This window comes from Aedes albopictus, chromosome 2, assembly GCF_035046485.1.
Source record: "Aedes albopictus strain Foshan chromosome 2, AalbF5, whole genome shotgun sequence".
NCBI lineage: Eukaryota > Metazoa > Arthropoda > Insecta > Diptera > Culicidae > Aedes > Aedes albopictus.
This window is the reverse complement of record NC_085137.1, coordinates 471,661,950-471,683,229: the sequence shown is the minus strand read 5'-3', so window position 1 is coordinate 471,683,229 and position 21,280 is coordinate 471,661,950. Positions and strand designations below refer to the sequence as shown.

The window sequence follows — 21,280 nt, the reverse complement described above, 5'->3', positions numbered from 1 at the left end:
TCCCCCGGAACGGAATTCCTGGAGGAGTCCCGGAACGGAATTCCTGGAGGAGTCCCGGAACGGAATTCCTGGAGGAATCCCGGAACGGAATTCCTGGAGGAATCCCGGAACGGAATTCCTGGAGGAATCCCGGAACGGAATTCCTGGAGGAATCCCGGAACGGAATTCCTGGAGGAATCCCGGAACGGAATTCCTGGAGGAATCCCGGAACGGAATTCCTGGAGGAATCCCGGAACGGAATTCCTGGAGGCATCCCGGAACGGAATATCTGGAGGCATCCCGCCCGGATAAAAACTAACCATAGGGTATTTGGTGAAAACCATTAATGTACCATACAGTGTACCAGCTACAATAAAGTGTATTGTAATGAAATGGTTCGCCAAAAGCTGTGCACATTGTAGCTACTATACATTTACATTCGATCTTTATGTATTGTAGATTTACCGGCTACTTGTATCTAACGAGCCTGGATAGAACAAAGAGGAGAAACGTCAAAATTGGAACAGTCGATCTAGTGTCATAACAGTCGATCTAGTGTCATCCCCATAGTTCCAATCGAGCAGGAGACCTGTCAAAACGACAAGGATTCTCCACTTTGGTATACTCGAGACACTTTACTTGTATCCACTTATCCGCGAGCGGTAATGGCGGCGGCGGGCACAAATAACCGATTCGAATTTTGACGTTTCTTGGAGATCGCAATCGGTTGGCGCCACCAAACGGTGGATGAAGGGGTGAGGAGGAGAATGAAACTGTTTTGGCATTCCCCACGAAACGTCAAAATCCGAACCGGTTGGATATTCCCGCCGCCGCCATTACCGCTCGCGGATAAGTGGATTCTACCGGTTACTTGAGTAGCCGTTTTCATATAAAAATCAACTTGATTGTCAAAATATGAATGTCGCTGAATAGCTAGTGGCAACGAGAAATAGCGCATACAATAAAAATGTTTAAAAACATTTTTAAGTTACTCTTTTTATAAAACGGCTACTTTGGAGGCCATACTGAAGCGACCGGTAGAATACAAGTAGCCGGTAAATCCACAATAACAATATACTATACTGTTTTTCTGGGCTTGTTCACAAATGTCATAACGCTGGAAGGGGTGGGTGGGTGTCCTTCATGGTGTTACAGCTGGAACAAAAAAAAAATTCTTCCCATATAAACAATGTTACGAAGGGGTGGGTGGGTGTCAGAAAAGGCCAATTTTGGCGTTATGACATTTGTGAATGAACCCACGTTTGAACCATTCACTATTCCGAAATATTATTTTTCCGTGCATTTTTAATTATTTATTAGGTTTTAGATTTTTCCGTGCTTTGTTTTGTTGATGTTCGTGACGTTTTTGTTGCAAAGGAAAGAGAAAAAGTGAATCAGTTGAAGCATCTATTTAAAGCCAATAAAATGTTTAAATAAGTGGTAAACCAGGTGTCTTAAGGACTGCAGATCCAAGAGATATGACGAGCTAGGTATGTAGAGTGCGATGAGAGGAATATGAATGTAGGTCAACCCGGAAAGACGCAGGTCAGATTACCGTAAATCAGTGGATGAGTTCAACACTATTCTTTCTGTATTTGCATTTAGGGGAGTTTGCTCCACATCTCTCATGTGATCTTGCCTTCTACCACAACCGAATCAAACGCGATTTATCTTTGACGTAGAGCCATCTTTAACATATGGACTGGATTGGACACTGAAACGATTTCTGGTATAAGTTCGTCTGCGGGTTGGATTTTTAACCTAACTTATATTTGAATCGAACTAGACAGTTTTCTCATGAGTTGTTATGTATTTACTTTAGTCAAACTGGAGCCTCAATATTGCAATAACGGTTAAGCACGCTGTAATGATACTTATGTACCTCGTCACTCACTTCATACAACTACATTAGTGGTCTAATAACACTTAGCGCGCTCGGCATAGTTCCATCAAGCCGCTCAAAGTGTTGCCACAAATAATGCTTAGTTTGCAAAACCCAGTTATCTGGCTGGTGGGACATGGGAGCCTAAGCTTCAACTGTTAATGCAATCAGAGACTACTCAGACTTAGACGAGTTTTGGTTAGTTTGGCTAGAAAGCCTAAGATGCCATAAACAGGAGGAAAATGACAAGATAATATAACATTATATGGTTTATGTAAAACAATACACCATAACAAAAGAGAACCATTCCAAAACCATTTGATTAAATGTATAGCCAGTAGTGAAATTACAATTAAAAACAATATATTTACGGTACATTTTATTGTTTGAAACAATACATGTACCATACAATGTACGGTATATTAAAACCCACGTATCAGTATTTCGAACAATGGATCACTAAAATAACTAAAACGGCCGCTATGAAATGAACAGATAGCGCCACCGTAGCCTTGTGTGTTTGACATAACTCCACTGCTGTCATAATGTTAATGCCCATATACGGTGGCGCCTCTGTTTACATGCGGTGAACGCTAGAAAAGCTGGCTTCATTGATCCATTCATTTACAATAAAATGTATGGTTTTGCAAAAAATGTATATGGAGAAAAATATTTTTTGTATTGTTACGATACTTAACAACCTGTATACTATATTGTAAAAATCTTATTTACAATTCACTGTATGGTGTCTACATTACATCTTATTGTTTTTGTATTTTTATTTTTACATTGGTGTCTATTGTAACAATATGGTTCTAAATAGTACTGTTACAATACAACGTTCGGTTTTTCTACTGTCTTTTTTATTCGGGCGGAACGGAATTCCTGGAGGAATCCCGGAACGGAATTCCTGGAGGAATCCCGGAACGGAATTCCTGGAGGAATCCCGGAACGGAATTCCTGGAGGAATCCCGGAACGGAATTCCTGGAGGAATCCCGGAACGGAATTCCTGGAGGAATCCCGGAACGGAATTCCTGGAGGAATCCCGGAACGGAATTCCTGGAGGAATCCCGGAACGGAATTCCTGGAGGAATCCCGGAACGGAATTCCTGGAGGAATCCCGGAACGGAATTCCTGGAGGAATCCCGGAACGGAATTCCTGGAGGAATCCCGGAACGTAATTCCTGGAGGAAACCCGGAACGCCATTCCTGGAGGAATCCCGGAACGGAATTCCTGAAGGAATCCCGAAGGGAATTCCTGAAGGAACCTGGAAGAAATTCCTGGCGGAATCCCGGAAAGAACTCCTGAAGAAATCTCGAAAAGAATTCCTGGAGGAATTTTGGAAAGAATCTGGTTAACCAAGGTTAATCAGATCCCGAAAATAACATTTTTATTTTTCAAACTTGTTTTTTTTAGTAAGGCTACGCAGTAGAATGAGCCCTAGAATGAGCCTCTGTACGAATTGGCCCTGTCCTGCTCACTCCCACAGAACACTTGAAAGCAGCGCGCACAGTAAAAGTCAAATTTGACTTTTACTGTGCGCGCTGTTTTCTAGTTTTCAGTGGGAGTGAGCAGTAGGCCAGATTCGTGCAAAGGCACATTTGGTAGAATCGTAAAAAAATGCCGGAAACCTGGATCTATTACTCCGACGCAGCCATTTCAATTTGACGTTTCCACACCTGTAACCGCGTTCTCTTTGCTTGTTTACTTCGTCACAACCCGCACCACTCTTCAAGGCTGCCCCTTTCTTTCGTCTCACCCGTTGAGCAACCCTTGCGGTGTGACCTCGCCACCGCGCGTTCAACCCCTTGCACACAGCTCACACAGCTAGTTGCTTGCTGCCTGCGTGATCCGTCAAACGTTCACTGATTTCATAACACAATCATCACGCCGAAGCGAATCAGGTTCAGCTGTTGGCAGGAGTTCGTCGTCGTCATCGTGACAATTCGGCATTTCGTCGTCGTGCAAAATTAACACCGTGTTATCTGTTCCGCCCCCGTCCACACCGTTGTCTTATCAGTGCGATAATTTCAGCTGAACAAGCGAAAAGATGAACTCCGTCACGAAACTGATCTCGTTCCGTGGGGCGACACCCGCCGTCGTCGGAAGGTTGCTAGCCGGAGGAGTCCCACAGCGTTGCATCAGCACCGGCCAGCCGCGGTTCTGCGTGTTCAAAATCCAGAGCCCCCAGGAGTTCCAGGAGAAGGTGAAGGATAGCAAGGATCCCATCATTGTGGACTTTTTTGCGACGTAAGTATCCTATACTGCGGGAATCGTCATATCTGTAAATTTATTGCGCTGCTTCCGTTGTAATAGATGGTGTGGTCCGTGCCGGATGTTGACTCCCCGCATCGAGTCGATCGTTGGCGAACAGAAGGGCAAGGTTAAGCTGGCTAAGGTGGACATCGACGAGCACACGGACCTGGCGCTGGACTACGAGGTTGCTTCGGTTCCGGTGCTGCTGGCAATCCGTAATGGAAAGGTGGAGCAGCGCCTGGTGGGACTTCAGGATACGGACAAGCTCCGGAACTGGGTCGAGAAGGTTGTGAAGAATGAGAAGTGAGTGGTCATCCCAGTGAGAACCGAGTCGCCGGAAGAGGCATTTTCCAGCATGGTTTTGGGGTGAAGACGACGGAAGGGGAAAAGATCCTTTCCGAAATGTAGAAACACGTTTGTTGAGGTGAGCTTACTCTGATTGATGATCCCATAGGGAATAGTGACTTCTGTCTTGTCCGTTCGTACTATTTTTAGACCCGAGAGAGCGGGAAATAAAGGAAATGTTAAAAAAAAGTGCTAAAGTCTTGTTAATTTGAATGTAAAGATAAATTAAGTTTTAATTAATTGCTACAATCTAGCTAGCTAAGCAGCGACTGTATAGCAGAAAACACGATCTTCATCGTGGAATCAATTTACCAATCCAGATGCCTATGTGGTAGTGGTTTGTGTTCAAGTTTCCCGTGTTAAGAATTTGTAAGAACTTTGTAAACAACTTTTGTTCTCCCGTATATGGATGGGCTAGGGCTTGCATTAGGTTTCTTGAGATAAAATTTGGAGAACTCAATGTAGAAAGAGTTGGAACAGACGTCTTTCGGCTGGGTCGGAGGTTTTCAGGTCGACTCGGTCTGCTGAACGATCTGGCTGAAAAAAAAAACTTTGCACAAATGTATTGGAACTTGACCAGCAGGATTGTGTTCTCCAGAAAGAAATGATTAATTTAACAATTGAATAAACTGATTTTCTTTATTAGTTGTTGCTTGTAAGAGAGCTTGATAACGAATGAACCCACTGCTGCGAAGCTATCTCTTTTATATCGAATTCGTTTTTGAACCTGGGTTGGAACTGGATCGGCGGAAAATGTGTAAACAAACAACGTCGAACAAACTTTAGTACAAGCGAAACCGAAGTCGGGTTGGGGTTGAAACTGTGATCTGATCCAGTTCCAACCCAGGTTGGAACTGAATCAAAAACGAAAAATACTTGTCATCAATAGATCGCTGCATAGGACTATGATTATATTATGAATTCATGGCACTCTACGTTGTCGATGATTCCAACACTCCTCCTTAAAGTGGGATAGTCATGGTCAACCTTGCTGCTCCTCCTCAACGTTCTAAACCGCACAATTGTCCCACAGCCTCAAACCAAGTTCTTGGAACTGATTTGGTAAGCAAATCTGCTATCATCTTTTCAGTAGGACAGTAGATGAACTTCACAATACCAATTTGCTGTAGATCCTTCGTAAAGTAAAGCGATACCTTGTGTCAATGTGCTTGTGCGATTGCTGTATTTTTTCGAATCCATATAGCCGAGGCGGTAAACGCACGGGTATTCAGCATGACCATGCTGAGGGTGACGGGTTCGATTCCGGGTCGGTCCAGGATCTTTTCGTAAAGTAAATTTCCTTGACTTCCTTGGGCATAGAGTATCTTCGTGCCTGCCACACGATATACGCATGCAAAATGGTCATTGGCAGAGGAAGCTCTCAGTTAATAACTGTGGAAGTGCCTTGGGAAGTGCTCAGGGGCTGTCCATAAACCACGTGGTCATTGGGAGAGGGGGGGGGGGGGGTTCGGCCAATGACCATTTTGTATGGACAAATTAAAAAAATTGTATGGACAAATGACCACGCAGGGGGGGGGGGGGTTGAAAAGTCCCAAAAAAATGACCACGTGGTTTATGGACAGCCCCTCATAGAACACTAAGCTGAGAAGCAGGCTTTGTCCCAATGAGGACGTTACGCCAAGAAGAGAGAGAGAGAGAGATATATGCAATATAGACACTATAGATTCCATAGACTCGCGGAGACATGGTTGAGCAATACGATTTTAGTGTGTTTTACCGTGAATTTAGAGTGTACCGAGCGAATATGACGTCACGCAATCCATTGTCGCTATTGAAATCGTGACGTCATGCTCGTTTGGCTACACGAACTGACAGTTCGTTTGGCTACAGTTGTCTTCGCCTTCGCGAGTCTATGGAATCTATAGTGTCTATAATATGCAAGCAAACCAAGTAATAATGACAACTGAATAACGCTTATACAGCCAAAATTTTCAAAATCAAGCTTAAGAGCGGCTAATTCATCTATTGTACCTGCAGCAATAATGTTTGTTGGGAACTTTGGTTATCCTCAAAAATAACGATTTCTGTTTGATCTTCTTCCATGTCCTAACCTTTGTAGCCAAAGTGCTTCTTGTGACGCTTTCAATAGTACTTCCGCGGTGGACAACGCATGTTTGTTGCCGGCAGGTCCAAGAGATTGTTCCTCTGGAAAATTGAAAAACGTATGCGCTGTTTGATTTTCGGTCGCTTCTGCATTCATCCCAGTCTGCATCCGCGTAGCCACAAAGTACTGTTTGCTCCTTCCGGTTGCTGAGGCGTAATTTCAGATCAATTAGGTACCTTTAGGTACCGAACGAATTTTGAGGCTCATTCCAGTCATTCTTGGTAGGCTTGGTAACATTCCGACTAAGGATTGGCACCGAGGCAGAGATATCAGGTCTAGTGTTTACCGCAATGTAGAGTAATTGTCCCACCAGTTTTTGATATTGATGGTTTTCGGGTAGTAACCCAGGTAACCAATAAGCAGTAAAAATGGCATTAATTCGGCACTATATGCGCCTTTACGGCAGGTCATTGAATGCTAATTTGCCCCATATGCGCCATAAGTGCTACTTAAATGCAGGTTTTGGCCCAATATACGGCTGATTTAATGCTTAAATTTCCTACCCCCCAGATTGTCAAAAATAAAAACAAAAAATTTCCCCTGCCCATTTTACGGCCTCTCTTTCTCTTCCATTTTTATCTTCACTCTCCTGTGCAACTTTTGAGACTTGGGGGCCCGTTTTGAAATTCTGTTCTTGTTTTTTTGCTGATTTCGGAGAAATTGGGATTTGATCCCTCGATCCTCGGGTTGACGATGGTGCTGAACCTCGCTACGATGTAAGCTATAGATGGTTAGATAATGTGCGTTGGTGTTTTGATCAATTAAAAGCTTGAATATTACACCGGCAGTAGCTTCGTCAGATATGCTATGTGTCCAGCATGTGCTGATAATTAAATCGAGTATTGGAAAGTAGGCAAAACCGTGGAATTTATTTGCCAAAGCATGTTTTTTAGTTGCTACTCTATAAATGACTGGACACCCGAATGATAATGGCATCTACAGCCGGGGAACGTAAATTAAAAAGTGGAAATGTGTTGTGGGTTTAGTATCACTCCTCCCACTTAGCAGTTTTATGGCACTAATGTAGCAGTTATGCTGCTTGTTGATCAAAACATACCGTGCATCTGAAATACTACATAACTGCTGTCAGATTTTAAGTAGCATTTCAATTGCTAATATAGAGCAGTTTAGCCATCGAACTGCTATCATACGGCAGTAAGCAGGTCAAATGCAGATATAAAACAGAAATACGGCTTATTCAAATGCTTATTGGTTACCTGGGAATGCTTCTTCTGCTTCTGCATGTCTGCCGTCCAGTATCCAGGCTGATAGTTTTGCTTCTTCTAGTCCAGATGAATTGTATTTCTTCTGGTGGATGTAGAAGTCTCCAGCTTCCTCACGCTCAATCTCGATTCCGAGGTAATACCGTGCGTCACCTAGGCTACTTATTTCGAAGCTTCTTGATAGTGCATAAGCCAAAGCATCGATCATCTCTTCGTCTTCACTGGCAACGATCAGATCGTCTACATATACCAGCACATATCAATGTTGACCATTTGAAAGCTTTTTGTACAAGCTTCACATCGGTTGAACCCTTCCTTTAAATGAACTTGATGTCGGCTCCGTTATGCTTGTCGGCGCATGAGCCTAAAATAAACGTGTAATTAAAAAAAAGATCTTCATGTAATCGGTGATGCCATGAACGTGTTGCCATACATACTTTTCTTCAAACGGCACATCTTATCCTCCTGTCCTTTAGCCGTAAACCCTGGAGACTGCTTTATAAAAAATCTCCTCCTTAAGGTTGCCGTGGAGGAATGCTGTCTTCACGTCATATTTACTGCTTTACAATCATTCCTCGTTTTGCTGCAACTGACATCAGGATCCTAAACGTGGTCTGCCGTACAGGAACAAAAACTTCATCATAGTCAGTTCCGTAGCGCTGACTGAATCCTTTGGCCAGAAAACGTGCTTTGACCTCGAAATATTTCCTGTCGCATCTCACTTGATCTTGTAGCCCTTTTTACAGCCAATTCGGTTCCTTTCAGCGGGTAAATCAACTAGATCCCAAGCACCGTAAAACGGGGTAACTTTGATAGTTTTTCAGCGAATTTTCCTAATATTTTCCCATGCAACAATATTTCCCATAGTTTTATATTTTTAAAACAAATACTGGGGTATCAGTTACCAATTTCAATTGAAAGATTCGATAATCTTGAATATTTTTGGTGACTTTTAGTTTTTCATATGAGCGAGAATCAGATATTTATTTTGGGGTAACTTTGATAGTGCCCTGAAAACACATCAAATCGTAAAAAATAATCACAGATTGAAAGCTTAGGAGTATGAGCAGGATGAGAGAAGCCTTGTGGAATATACCAGATAGAATTTTTATATCAAAATATTGATTTTTTACTAAATTCTCCATATAAAAATGAGTCTGTGACGTACTGAGTGAAAAACACAGTGAATCCAGCTATCAAAAATCATTATCTTTGGAAAAATATATGTTGAGCAGAACATCAACATATTATTATATGCTATTCATGGTGAGTTTTCCTTTTTTGGGTAGTTTTTGATAGTTTTATTAACAAATTTTAAACAACAAAGATTTAACTACATGACCTGGCCCTCTATCCAGCGAACTGTGTCCGATGTACGTCCGACGCACGGTTTAGGAGAAAAATCAATTTTCGCGTGTCAAAATTTCGATTTTCAACTGCACGAACAATAAATATGTAATAGTAATATTACTCCAAGAGAACTACATCAATCTTATTACAGAATTTTAAGAAATAAAAAGCTTGGTTGAATGGCTAGTTTTGTGATGTTTGTTCATGGAATACAAAAACAACATGACAAATTTTCCAGATATGCCGGAACCGTTTCCGATATTGGAAAAGAAGAACTTTGTAATACCATATGCTGGTATTAAGTGTAATAAACACATAATTCACGAATTTTCACTAGTATTCAATTCAAACATACAAGTGTAGAATTAGCCTAAGTTAAAATACACGTAAATAAAAAAAATCAAACAAACATCATGTTAGGAACAAAATATCTGGGATTTCTTTACAAATTCATTCAACGATAGCTTCAGAAATTCTTCAAGGTATTTCTTCAGGAACTTCTCCAGGGATTGTTTTAGAGTTTATTCCAAGAAATGCTCCAGGAACTCCTCCCATGATTCCTTCACAATTTTTAACTGATACTTCCTCCAGGATATTTTCCATAGCTTCCTTCTGTGATTTTATCATGGGTTGCTTCAGAGATTTTTTTTTTTCAAGAATTCCTGTAGGGGTTTCACCAGGCATTCCTCCGGGAATTTCTCCTGGGATATTCTTAGAGGTTCCTCCAGTGATTGTTCCAGTGCTTTTTTCGAGGATTCCTCGAAGAAGTTCTCCCAAAGGAATGTCAAAAGAGATCCTTTTAGGTATTTCTGCAAGTGTTCCTTCAGAGGTTTCTTAGGAGACTTCAAATATTTCTTCAAAAATTCCACTAGGGATAGCTCCAATAATTCAATCTGGAATAATTCGAAGTATTTCAGCAGGAATATCTTCCAGAAATCCTGTCAGAAAATTTTACCAGAGATTATCTAAAAATTATTCCAGAAATTCCATAAAAAAAAAACTTGTATAAAACATCCATCCACTGGCATTTCTTCAGGAATTTATCCAGGTTTTCCTCCAAGAAATCATCCAGGTATTATCCCGAGAATGTCTTCTGTGATTGTTTCGGGAACAACTCCAGGGATTATTTTGAAAATTTCTCTCAGGAAATTTTTGAGAATTGCACCAGGAATTTCCCTTGGAATTTCTATTGGATTTTTTTTTCAGGAACGCCTCTAGGAATTAAGCCAGTAGTACTTCCTCCAAGGACTTTTTAAGGATTCCCTTCTATTCCTGTTCGGGTTTGTCACTGCGACCAGTTTTTAAATCTATTGTGACATTACCCGTATCCTTAGTGTAGTGCATGTCGCATTACTTAATTGCCATTGAGGGGCAATAAAGTATCGATTTTGATACAATTTTTGTTTTGTTTTCTTAGAAAACAAAACAAGAGTACTGATATTGGCCATGCATCGGAAACCTAGCATCACCTTTGTTTTACTGCTAAATTCTCCCCAGTAAGAAGTTTAGAACCCGGGTTTTAACATTAGCAGCAATACCATTCCAATAATGGAACATATGTTCAGTAATAAGGATTCTAGTATGTTCCTTGCATACATAGCTTAACGCGAATTTAATTTCTTTACTTACGAGATAATATTTCTAGCGAAGAGATTCGCTTCAAAAAATCCTGGTTTCTTTTTTTGAAGATGGCACCTAGACGACAACGCTCCCGTTTTTATGTTTGACAGTTGCGCTTTACCGAAATTCAGCGATATGATTAGATTGCCGATTGCTGTGGCAAAATAGTTTACCGATAATCAGTAATGAACGTATACTACCGAATTTCGTTATTTTTGACAAGTTATTTTTGATAAACTGTCAAATTTTAACGACATTTCAGTTAAAATAAGCTTTACCGATTGAGTTCGTTATTCGTATTTACCGAGATCAAATTTGTAGTTCAAGTGTGTACCAGCACTTACCTATCTTTGAAGAGTTAGTACATAAATGGAACTCCAAGCCGATTTTATGTCCTTTGCATCAAGTTTAGCCTCGAACGGCGAGGTTTTTAACTATCTGCAAAGTAAAGTTGGTTAACTTAATTTTATTCAGAGACCGTAAGCCACCACGATACCAGTGACAAGGACTACACACCAAAAATCGATTGAAAGTTTCAGCAAAATTTTGCTGAATTTTGCCGAGCTGAAGGTTTCAGTAAACATTTCACTGAAATTCAGCAAAATTTTGCTGATTTGTTCAGTAAACTCTGCTGATCACGTTTGCTGAAATTCAGCAAACTTTGCCGAAAGTTCAGCAAACAACTTTGCTGAACCCTTCAGCTCGGCAAAATTCAGCAAAATATTGCTAAAAGCGTTTGGTTTACTATGATTCCTTGAATTGCCAGAACGCATATTCCAAAATTGGAAAAGTAGGACGACACTAGGTTTCGGTCGATTTTACTCCGTAACGAAGCACGAAAAGGTGATCTACCCACGTTACGGGCTCCGTTAAGGCTCAAGCATCCGTCATCATTTTTCGGAAAATAAAAAGCAGTTTTCTCGCTGTAAATCAAAACATCGACCATGAAAATATATTCACTGCATTCTGTTCCTTATGTGGAGTACAGTGAATATATTTTCATAGCAAAGACTTTTGTTTTGAACGAAAAAACTGCTTTCAAATGTTTGATGATGACGATGATTTCAATGACGAATTGTTCAACGTTAACGATCGAGCATCTTTGAAACCCCCTCAATCATTCATCCATCAGCACGGGTCGCCTGACACCTTGGATTGGGGTTCCCTGTTTGATGGAATTTTACCCCCGGATTCCTCAAGGAGTTCCTCCACAGTTTTTTCGGGAATTCTTCCTGGAATTCCTCCAGGATTTTTTCATGGGATTCCTCCATGATTTTTTTCTGGGATTCCTCCAAGAATTTCTTCTGGGCTTCCCGAGAATCAGGCTTGACAGAAACTCCCTCGCGAGAAAATGAGGAAGCGATTTTGGCGATTTTCTGAGGGAAAATAAAACTCAGAAATCACAACGCACATCCTCAACAGCACCGAGCGCGAGCTGGCCGCGCAGCGAGGAGTTCGTCCAACACTCATAATTGCTTGTTATGTTTCTCACGTCCACTCACACTCAAAAAGCTCTCGCGAGTTCCACTCCCATATTATCGTCGCACCACCAAATCGAAGTCGTCGCTAGAAGCACTATGCGAAGTTGCAGCTGCGAAGTAAATTTGAATCTATTTTTTCTGTTGCGCATCATTAAGCTAATTAAGAGCAACAATATGCACTAATCCAAATTGAGTTGCGACATTTCTAAGCAGGTTTAAAGTCAATTATCGCACGTTCGGGCACTTTGTATTTCGACCAAAAGCATAATACAAAGAAAGACTCTCGAGGCGAAAATCGCACTCAAAAACCCGAAATAATCATCGACTCTTTTTTCGTTCCCCTCTTCCTCGCTCAGTTTTTATTGCCTCTCTGTTTGGGGTTCGTTCGCTCCCTCGCGACGAGGCAAAAGCAAAACACCGCTCTAGAGCATGTTGCCAAACTCTTTTGATTTCGAGGAGGATTATCAAGCCTGCCGAGAATGTCTTGAATGATTCTTTCAAGAACACCTTATTTTTAAATTTCTTCAAAGATTCCCAGAAACTCTTTTTTCATGAATTTCCCCTTGTATTCTTTTAGGAACTCCTCCAGAAATTAACCCATTACTTAAAATTGCTTTCGGGATTCTTTTTGAAGTTTCTTCAGGAAATCCTCAAGGGATTTCTTCAGGAACTGCTGCAAGGAGTCCACCGCGAACGCTTCTAAGAAATTCTCCAAGAATTCCATCTGCGATTTCTTCATGAATTATTCCTGGTATTCCTCTACGAATTTTTCAAGGGATTCGGAATTCTTCCAGGGATCCCTCTGAGAATTCCTTCAGGGATTTCTATAAAAAAACCATCTAGATTCGTCTAGAAATTCCTCTAAAGATTTCTCCAGAAGTTTCTCGCCACTCTCCAGATTCCTTCAGGTATTCCTATTCAAAATTTATTCAGGAATTGTTTTAGAGATCATTCCAAATTTCTCTAAGGTTTCCTCAAAAGATTTCCTCAGATTTTTTTCCAGGGATTCCTCCCAGAATTCCTCCAGGAATTTCTGCAGAAATTCCTCCACAGAATCCTCCTGAAATTTATCTAGAATTTATTCCTCCAGGGATTCTACAGTATTTTCTCCAGGCATTCCTGTAAAATTACAATTACAATATTCAGCAAGCTGATTCATTTGTATGTGATAGCTGTGAATCCAATTATGGAATTTCTTATAATTTAATATGTAACTGTTACAACCTGGAGTTCGGGGTGGCCGAGACACACGGTAGTGTAATGATACTCCAGGTGTAAGCGAATAAACAAATTAAAATGTAACTTTATTGAACATGAAAACTACATTACATTGACGCGACACGTATATACAATGACGGTTACAAAGCTTCTAAGACAAAAGTCTGCTTTTGTGCATCAATCGGTCGCACATTGAAATGCCATCGGCGAGCAAGCAGAGCGGCGAGAGTTGAGAGAATGTTCAGTGATTCTCAACAGTAACTGTACCTGATTCCACTTCGGTAAAATTAGGTTCAATCTTCTAAGAATCTCCCAGATTCTGCGAAAAGGCTAAGATTTGTTCAATTCATTCTTGAAGAAACAGTTTTTCTTCAAACATTCTCGAAGCACCAGAGAATACATAGTTCGACCAGAATGGAGACATGTCAAAGTAAAGGCTATTCAAAAGTCTGAAAAAGCCCTGCAGCACTTAAAAGTGTTATAATACATGAAGAACCGCACCCTTAACTCTTATACTAGGTGGCAGCATTTATCAAGCAGAGCATCAGAAGAATTAGATACATACCTACTAATTTTACCCCATAGACTAACTAAACTAAAAATACATGGATGTTCTCTGAAAACTCAAAACCAAACTTCTTTCGATCCATACGCTCTTTTTAATCCCCCCTCACCCCATATATTGAAGCAACTCCCTTGCCCGTTGATACTTACTTCCTTCCAGCAGCCCATCTTCCCCACTTTCTTTAACCTGTGCATCCAGCTCCTTGATAACGGACTCGGCCTGTTTGGTCAGCTCCGTCCGCGCCGATCCCTTCGTCCCCGAAAGGTACTCCAGCGCAACCGGCCAAATGGCCCCGTCCAAGTACTGCTCGTCGAACACGTGCTTCTGGATGTAGATCTGCCGGATCTTCTGGAACTTCCACTTGTCCCTGCTGTCCTGCCAGGTTTGCAAATACTGGCGGCACTCTTCCTTCTCGCGGTCCCGAGCTTTCTGCTTGAGCTCGTCCTTGTTCTTGGCGTGTTTCTCACGCTTCTTTGCCCGTTTGGTTTTTTTGTTCAGCTTGAGGGCGGGATTGACGAGGAGCGCCTGGTCGATGCTCGTTCCGGCTGTGATGTCGGACGGCTCTTCTAGCTTGGCTTTCTTTGTGGATGATGGTGCATCATCTGGTGCGGGATCATTACTGCTTGCAGGATCGGAGGACTTTTTCCGTTTTTCTGAAATGAAGAAGCCGATTAAAACCGCGAGATTCTACAAGAGTTTTGTATCACTTACCTTTCTTCGATTTGGCGACTTTTGGCTCAGCTTCTGCGGTTTCTTCCACTAGCGGAACTTTGGCTGTTTTATCCTTTTTCTTACCCATAATTTTAAGGTAAAGATAACTGTTTAAATAGTTACTATTGCCGAATAAAATTTATAAAATTTGCAGTTTCGGCAAACTCCGGCAACGGCATGTGCGCTGATCAAAACATACTCAGGTGGCTGCGTACCATGTTATTGTTTTCAACATTGGTAAACAGGGATGCCAGTTTTAACGAAACATGTGCATAACCTGGAGGTGCTCGCGTATCCACTTATCCGCGAGCGGTAATGGGCCTTTTCATTTGACGTCTTAAATCAGCTGATTTTTCGGGCCTTTGACAGTTCTCCTATGAAAATGACAGTTCAGCGTTTGCGCCTTTGTTCGGCGGTTGTAAACAGTGGCATACACGGACCTGTCAGCTGAAAAGGCCTATGGCGGCGGCGGGCATGTCCAACCGATTCGAATTTTGACGTTTCGTGGGGATCGCAATCGGTTGGTGGAGGGTAGAGGGGTGAGGAGGAGTATGAAACTGTTTTGACTTTCCCCCAAGAAACGTCAAAATCCGAACCGGTTGGACATGCCCGCCGCCGCCATTACCGCTCGCGGATAAGTGGATAGGGCGTAGCCCAAGGGGTTGGTCACTCGGCACATTGTGCCCGGCACACGTGCCGGCACATCTCGGCACACATGCCGGCACATCTCGGCACAATCCGGCACACATGGGCACAACATAGAAATCCAACTTTGCGGTACCCTGATAAAAAATATCATAAAAATACGATAAATTTTATTGTTACAACACCATTTTTTCGAAAAATATTCACCATTAAACGTATCCACTTATCCGCGAGCGGTAATGGCGGCGGCGGGCATGTCCAACCGGTTCAGATTTTGACGTTTCTTGGGGGAAAGTCAAAACAATTTCGTTCTCCTCCTCACCCCTTCACCTACCGTTTGATGGCGCCAACCGATTGCGATCCCCACGAAATGTCAAAATTCGAATCTGTTTTTTGTGCCCGCCGCCGCCATTACCGCTCGCGGATAAGTGGATTGTAATTAAAACAGCACACTCACCATCACCCCTATTGTTCTATACCATCCGGCGAATGGTAAATGGCACTTTTACAATAAAAAATGGTGGTCGTTATGTATCTTAACCATAAAATTTTGAGAAAATTTTCATACACTTTTTCGCGAAAAACAATAGCATGTATTGTGTTTTTATGAGACATTTTTAGGGCAATTTTCAAAAGAAAACCATATATCTTAATGTTTTTTCATTGTTCTTACAATACAAATACAATTAATTGAATGGCGTCAAATAAATCCTTGTTGCAATAAAAATACAATAATATTTGTTGTTATTTGTAAGCAGTTTTCGCTTTTGAAAATTCATAGTATTTATATTTCCCGCTAACATTTATATCCAGCATTTACGAGCACTAACAGCCGCCAGAATGATATGCATATTTTATGATAAGAGTCAAACACTCTGATGTCTGTCTGGTATGTGTTGCTTGGCAGCTGTTGATAAGATCTATCATCAATCTTTTCAAATAACTGCCAAATATCACAAGTCAGACCTCAGGTCGTATGATTCATACCATAAATCGTTCACAATTCATGTGGCCATTAGAATCTGTAAATGCTGAAGAAAAATGTTACCGAGAAATATGAATTCTTTGGTTTTTCAAAGGCGAAATCTGTTTACATAACAACAAATATTATTGCATGTTTATTTTAACATCGGTTCAATTGACCCCATTAAACAAATTGTATGTGTATTGTTATCAATGGTAGTTTACTATTTTCTAGATTCCTTTAATTTATTGGAAAACATTAGAAAAAACATTGTTCATCTTTTCCTTGTCGTAACGTCCTCGCTTGGCTAAAACCTGCTTTTCAGCTAGTTTTCTATAACTACTTCCTCAGTTATTCATTGATAGCTTCCTCTGCCAACACGGCTTGACATCTGTCAGTCGTTGAAGTTTTAGCGAATAACATTCGATAACCGAAACATCTACTGTACTCAAATTTAAAACGAAAACTATAAAAAAATATGTCAAGTGATTTTGTATTTGATTATACAAACATGATCCAAGCAACAATAATGTTTATTGTTATTTATTTGTTACGAATTGTTTTTAAGTGTAATTGAGAAATAAACTCTTTTTTAATAAAAAGTCCATGAGAACTTTGCAGGCACTTTTGCAACTATATAAAAACAACTTAAATTAATTTTTACTGATAGTAACTTTAAATTATTATAGAACTATTGAAAAAAAATCGAATCAATTAGTCACTAATAAAGCTAATGTTAACTTATTGTACGAACTATATGGGCTTGATTTCTATTGTAAAAAGTAACAATAAATCTACTATGTGTTTTATTGTGAATAATAAAACCAGTCATATGTTAATAATATTTACCATGTAATGAATGGTGATTTTTTATCCGGGTATGGAATCAAACTGTCATTATACTTACGATTGCAAAAAATCCCTTCATACAGATTCTAGACAAGTGTTCTGGGTGGAATTTTGTCGGTAAACACCGATTAGACCAATAACATTCGCCAAAAATAGACAGGATTATAATTAGCGCAAAAACATTCTAAGAAAATATTCCACTGGGCACATTCGGCACACCTCCGGCACGTTCGGCACACTTCGGCACACACTGAAAAACAACCGGCACAGTTTAGGCACATATTGGCACACGCTCAAAAATCACGGCACAAATGAAGTGTGCTGAATGACCAACCCCTTGGCGTAGCCTAGGGCTTGACCTATTGACCAATCCAAATTTCTGTGTGGTAGTGGTTTGTGTCCAGATTTCCCGTGTTAATCTATCTGTAAGCAGCGTTGCCAACCTTCCAGATTTATCTGGATTTATCCAGATTTTTGAGGTCTCATTTTGAAAAAATCTGCGAAAAGAAAAATCCTTATTAAGGGTCTGTTCCAATTGGCGAATTAAAATTAATTTTTACTTAAATTTGACAGTTCGATACTTAAACTTGACAGTTTTCCTAAGGAAATAATCATCGAACTGTCAAGTTTAAGTGAAAATTAATTTTAATTCTCCAATTGGAACAGACCCTAAATGTATAAGAAAATGTTATACATTTTTGCCATTTCGTTTGCCCAATGAAAATTATGTAAAATCTTTTTCAATCATATTAGAAAAGCATTATGAAAAGTATAAGTTTGTCTTATACCTTTCGTGTACTTTTCCTAATAATGTTTATTACGCGCATTATACTAAGTATAAGAGAAAACTATTAAAATGTATCATGTTTTGTTTTGATTGATGGTCCTTATTTTATTTATTAAAAATAATTAAAAAATATATTGAAAGCTAAGAAAAAGCACATGATTATACCTCAATGTTTATTTTCAAATGGTAAAATACAGTTTAAAACAAGGGGTTGGTCATTCAGCACACTTCATTTGTGCCGTGATTTTTGAGCGTGTGCCAATATGTGCCTAAACTGTGCCGGTTGTTTTTCAGTGTGTGCCGAAGTGTGCCGAACGTGCCGGAGGTGTGCCGAATGTGCCCAGTGGAATATTTTCTTAGAATGTTTTTGCGCTAATTATAATCCTGTCTATTTTTGGCGAATGTTATTGGTCTAATCGGTGTTTACCGACAAAATTCCACCCAGAACACTTGTCTAGAATCTGTATGAAGGGATTTTTTGCAATCGTAAGTATAATGACAGTTTGATTCCATACCCGGATAAAAAATCACCATTCATTACATGGTAAATATTATTAACATATGACTGGTTTTATTGTTCACAATAAAACACATAGTAGATTTATTGTTACTTTTTACAATAGAAATCAAGCCCATATAGTTCGTACAATAAGTTAACATTAGCTTTATTAGTGACTAATTGATTCGATTTTTTTTCAATAGTTCTATAATAATTTAAAGTTACTATCAGTAAAAATTAATTTTTGCAATTTCTCATCGTAATAGGCTGTTTTACCTCACGCAAATCTGACAGGAAATGGCCTACTTTCCCACACCAAATGAACAGTGCTGTAATGGTTCATTACAGCACTGATTTGCGTTGCGTAATGAACCATTACAGCACTGTTTTTAGTTTTGATCAATTTCTTGATGCTTTCTGGACGCAGTTTTGAAAAATTGTGACAACTGCACAGTACAACCTGCTATGATCAGATTTTCTTAAATATAGCAATGAACATCAGTGTGCAGTTTGATGGAAAAGTTCTGTTAAAACTATCCTCAAGCGGTAACTTATGAAATTGCAAAAAACGTTGTACGCAACTCGGTGCAGAACTCGATTTTTACAGCACTCGTCGTAATTATCCAACTCGGCAAGCCTCGTTGGATAAATGTACGACTCGTGCTGTAAAAATCTTCATTCTGCACCTTGTTGCGTAAACTACTATTAAGTTGTTTTTATATAGTTGCAAAAGTGCCTGCAAAGTTCTCATGGACTTTTTATTAAAAAAGAGTTTATTTCTCAATTACACTTAAAAACAATTCGTAACAAATAAATAACAATAAACATTATTGTTGCTTGGATCATGTTTGTATAATCAAATACAAAATCACGACATATTTTTTTATAGTTTTCGTTTTAAATTTGAGTACAGTAGATGTTTCGGTTATCGAATGTTATTCGCTAAAACTTCAACGACTGACAGATGTCAAGCCGTGTTGGCAGAGGAAGCTCTCAATGAATAACTGAGGAAGTAGTTATAGAAAACTAGCTGAAAAGCAGGTTTTAGCCAAGCGAGGACGTTACGACAAGGAAAAGATGAACAATGTTTTTTCTAATGTTTTCCAATAAATTAAAGGAATCTAGAAAATAGTAAACTACCATTGATAACAATACACATATAATTTGTTTAATGGGGTCAATTGAACCGATGTTAAAATAAACATGCAATAATATTTGTTGTTATGTAAACAGATTTCGCCTTTGAAAAACCAAAGAATTCATATTTCTCGGTAACATTTTTCTTCAGCATTTACAGATTCTAATGGCCACATGAATTGTAAACGATTTATGGTATGAATCATACGACCTGAGGTCTGACTTGTGATATTTGGCAGTTATTTGAAAAGATTGATGATAGATCTTATCAACAGCTGCCAAGCAACACATACCAGACAGACATCAGAGTGTTTGACTCTTATCATAAAATGTGCATATCATTCTGGCGGCTGTTAGTGCTCGTAAATGCTGGATATAAATGTTAGCGGGAAATATAAATACTATGAATTTTCAAAAGCGAAAACTGCTTACAAATAACAACAAATATTATTGTATTTTTATTGCAACAAGGATTTATTTGACGCCATTCAATTAATTGTATTTGTATTGTAAGAACAATGAAAAAACATTAAGATATATGGTTTTCTTTTGAAAATTGCCCTAAAAATGTCTCATAAAAACACAATACATGCTATTGTTTTTCGCGAAAAAGTGTATGAAAATTTTCTCAAAATTTTATGGTTAAGATACATAACGACCACCATTTTTTATTGTAAAAGTGCCATTTACCATTCGCCGGATGGTATAGAACAATAGGGGTGATGGTGAGTGTGCTGTTTTAATTACAATACGTTTAATGGTGAATATTTTTGGAAAAAATGGTGTTGTAACAATAAAATTTATCGTATTTTTATGATATTTTTTATCAGGGTACCGCAAAGTTGGATTTCTATGTTGTGCCCATGTGTGCCGGATTGTGCCGAGATGTGCCGGCATGTGTGCCGAGATGTGCCGGCATGTGTGCCGGGCACAATGTGCCGAGTGACCAACCCCTTGGCTTAAGGACTGTTTGCAGTTCAGAAGGAATTTCTCAGCCTATCTTGATGCATGGGAAATTCCTTGCCTGAATCGCTCAAGAAACCGGTTTTTCTTCGATCGCAGTACGCAGTAGCGAAGAAATGACAGTTCAAATGGCAGTCACCGAAGAAAGTTTCTGCCAGGAATCACTCAAGAATTCTCTTGAGCGATTTCTTTAGAACTCGAAACTGCGCTTTAGACGCTAGATTGCATTGAAACCTAGCCATTTATGACCAAAAAGTGCAATCATACTTGCATCTTGTCACTTTAATTTGAAGAAGAGAGAGTCGATGAAGAGAACTCTCTCATGTTACTTTCGCCCTTATTTAAACTCAATCTAGATATATTCGGATTTTAGGGTCTGTTCCAATTGGAGAATTAAAATTAATTTTCACTTAAACAAATTTTTTACTTAAATTTGACAGTCCGACACTTAAACTTGACAGTTCTTCTAAGGAAATAATTATCGAACTGTCAAGTTTAAGTGAAAATTAATTTTAATTCTCCAATTGGAACAGACCCTTAGCACAGACAAACAGACGTAACACTTCGAACATTTTTCGATTCAAATCATAGTCACGGAAACATATTCGCCCAATGCTAAAAGGACTAAGTTTGGCCGACCAATAACTAGGTGGCGGTAGTGAGCAAACGTCAAACTCGA

The 21,280-nt window shown here is 39.7% G+C and overlaps 2 protein-coding genes across 2 annotated transcripts; one reads left to right on the top strand and one right to left on the bottom strand.

Annotated features, from left to right (window-relative positions):
• Nucleotides 1-3,653: 3,653 nt before the first annotated feature.
• On the top strand, nucleotides 3,654-4,630 carry LOC109418062 (thioredoxin C-1). The gene is made up of 2 exons (XM_019692231.3): nucleotides 3,654-4,113; nucleotides 4,180-4,630. The coding sequence occupies exons 1-2, from the start codon at nucleotides 3,914-3,916 to the stop codon at nucleotides 4,424-4,426; spliced, it is 447 nt and encodes a 148-aa protein (XP_019547776.2). The 5' UTR covers nucleotides 3,654-3,913; the 3' UTR covers nucleotides 4,427-4,630.
• Nucleotides 4,631-14,117: 9,487 nt separating this feature from the next.
• LOC109414834 (uncharacterized protein C7orf50 homolog) lies at nucleotides 14,118-14,961 on the bottom strand. The gene is made up of 2 exons (XM_019688677.3): nucleotides 14,758-14,961; nucleotides 14,118-14,699 (listed from the first exon to the last, which is right to left on the bottom strand). The coding sequence occupies exons 1-2, from the start codon at nucleotides 14,843-14,845 to the stop codon at nucleotides 14,152-14,154; spliced, it is 636 nt and encodes a 211-aa protein (XP_019544222.2). The 5' UTR covers nucleotides 14,846-14,961; the 3' UTR covers nucleotides 14,118-14,151.
• Between the last annotated feature and the right edge of the window lie 6,319 nt (nucleotides 14,962-21,280).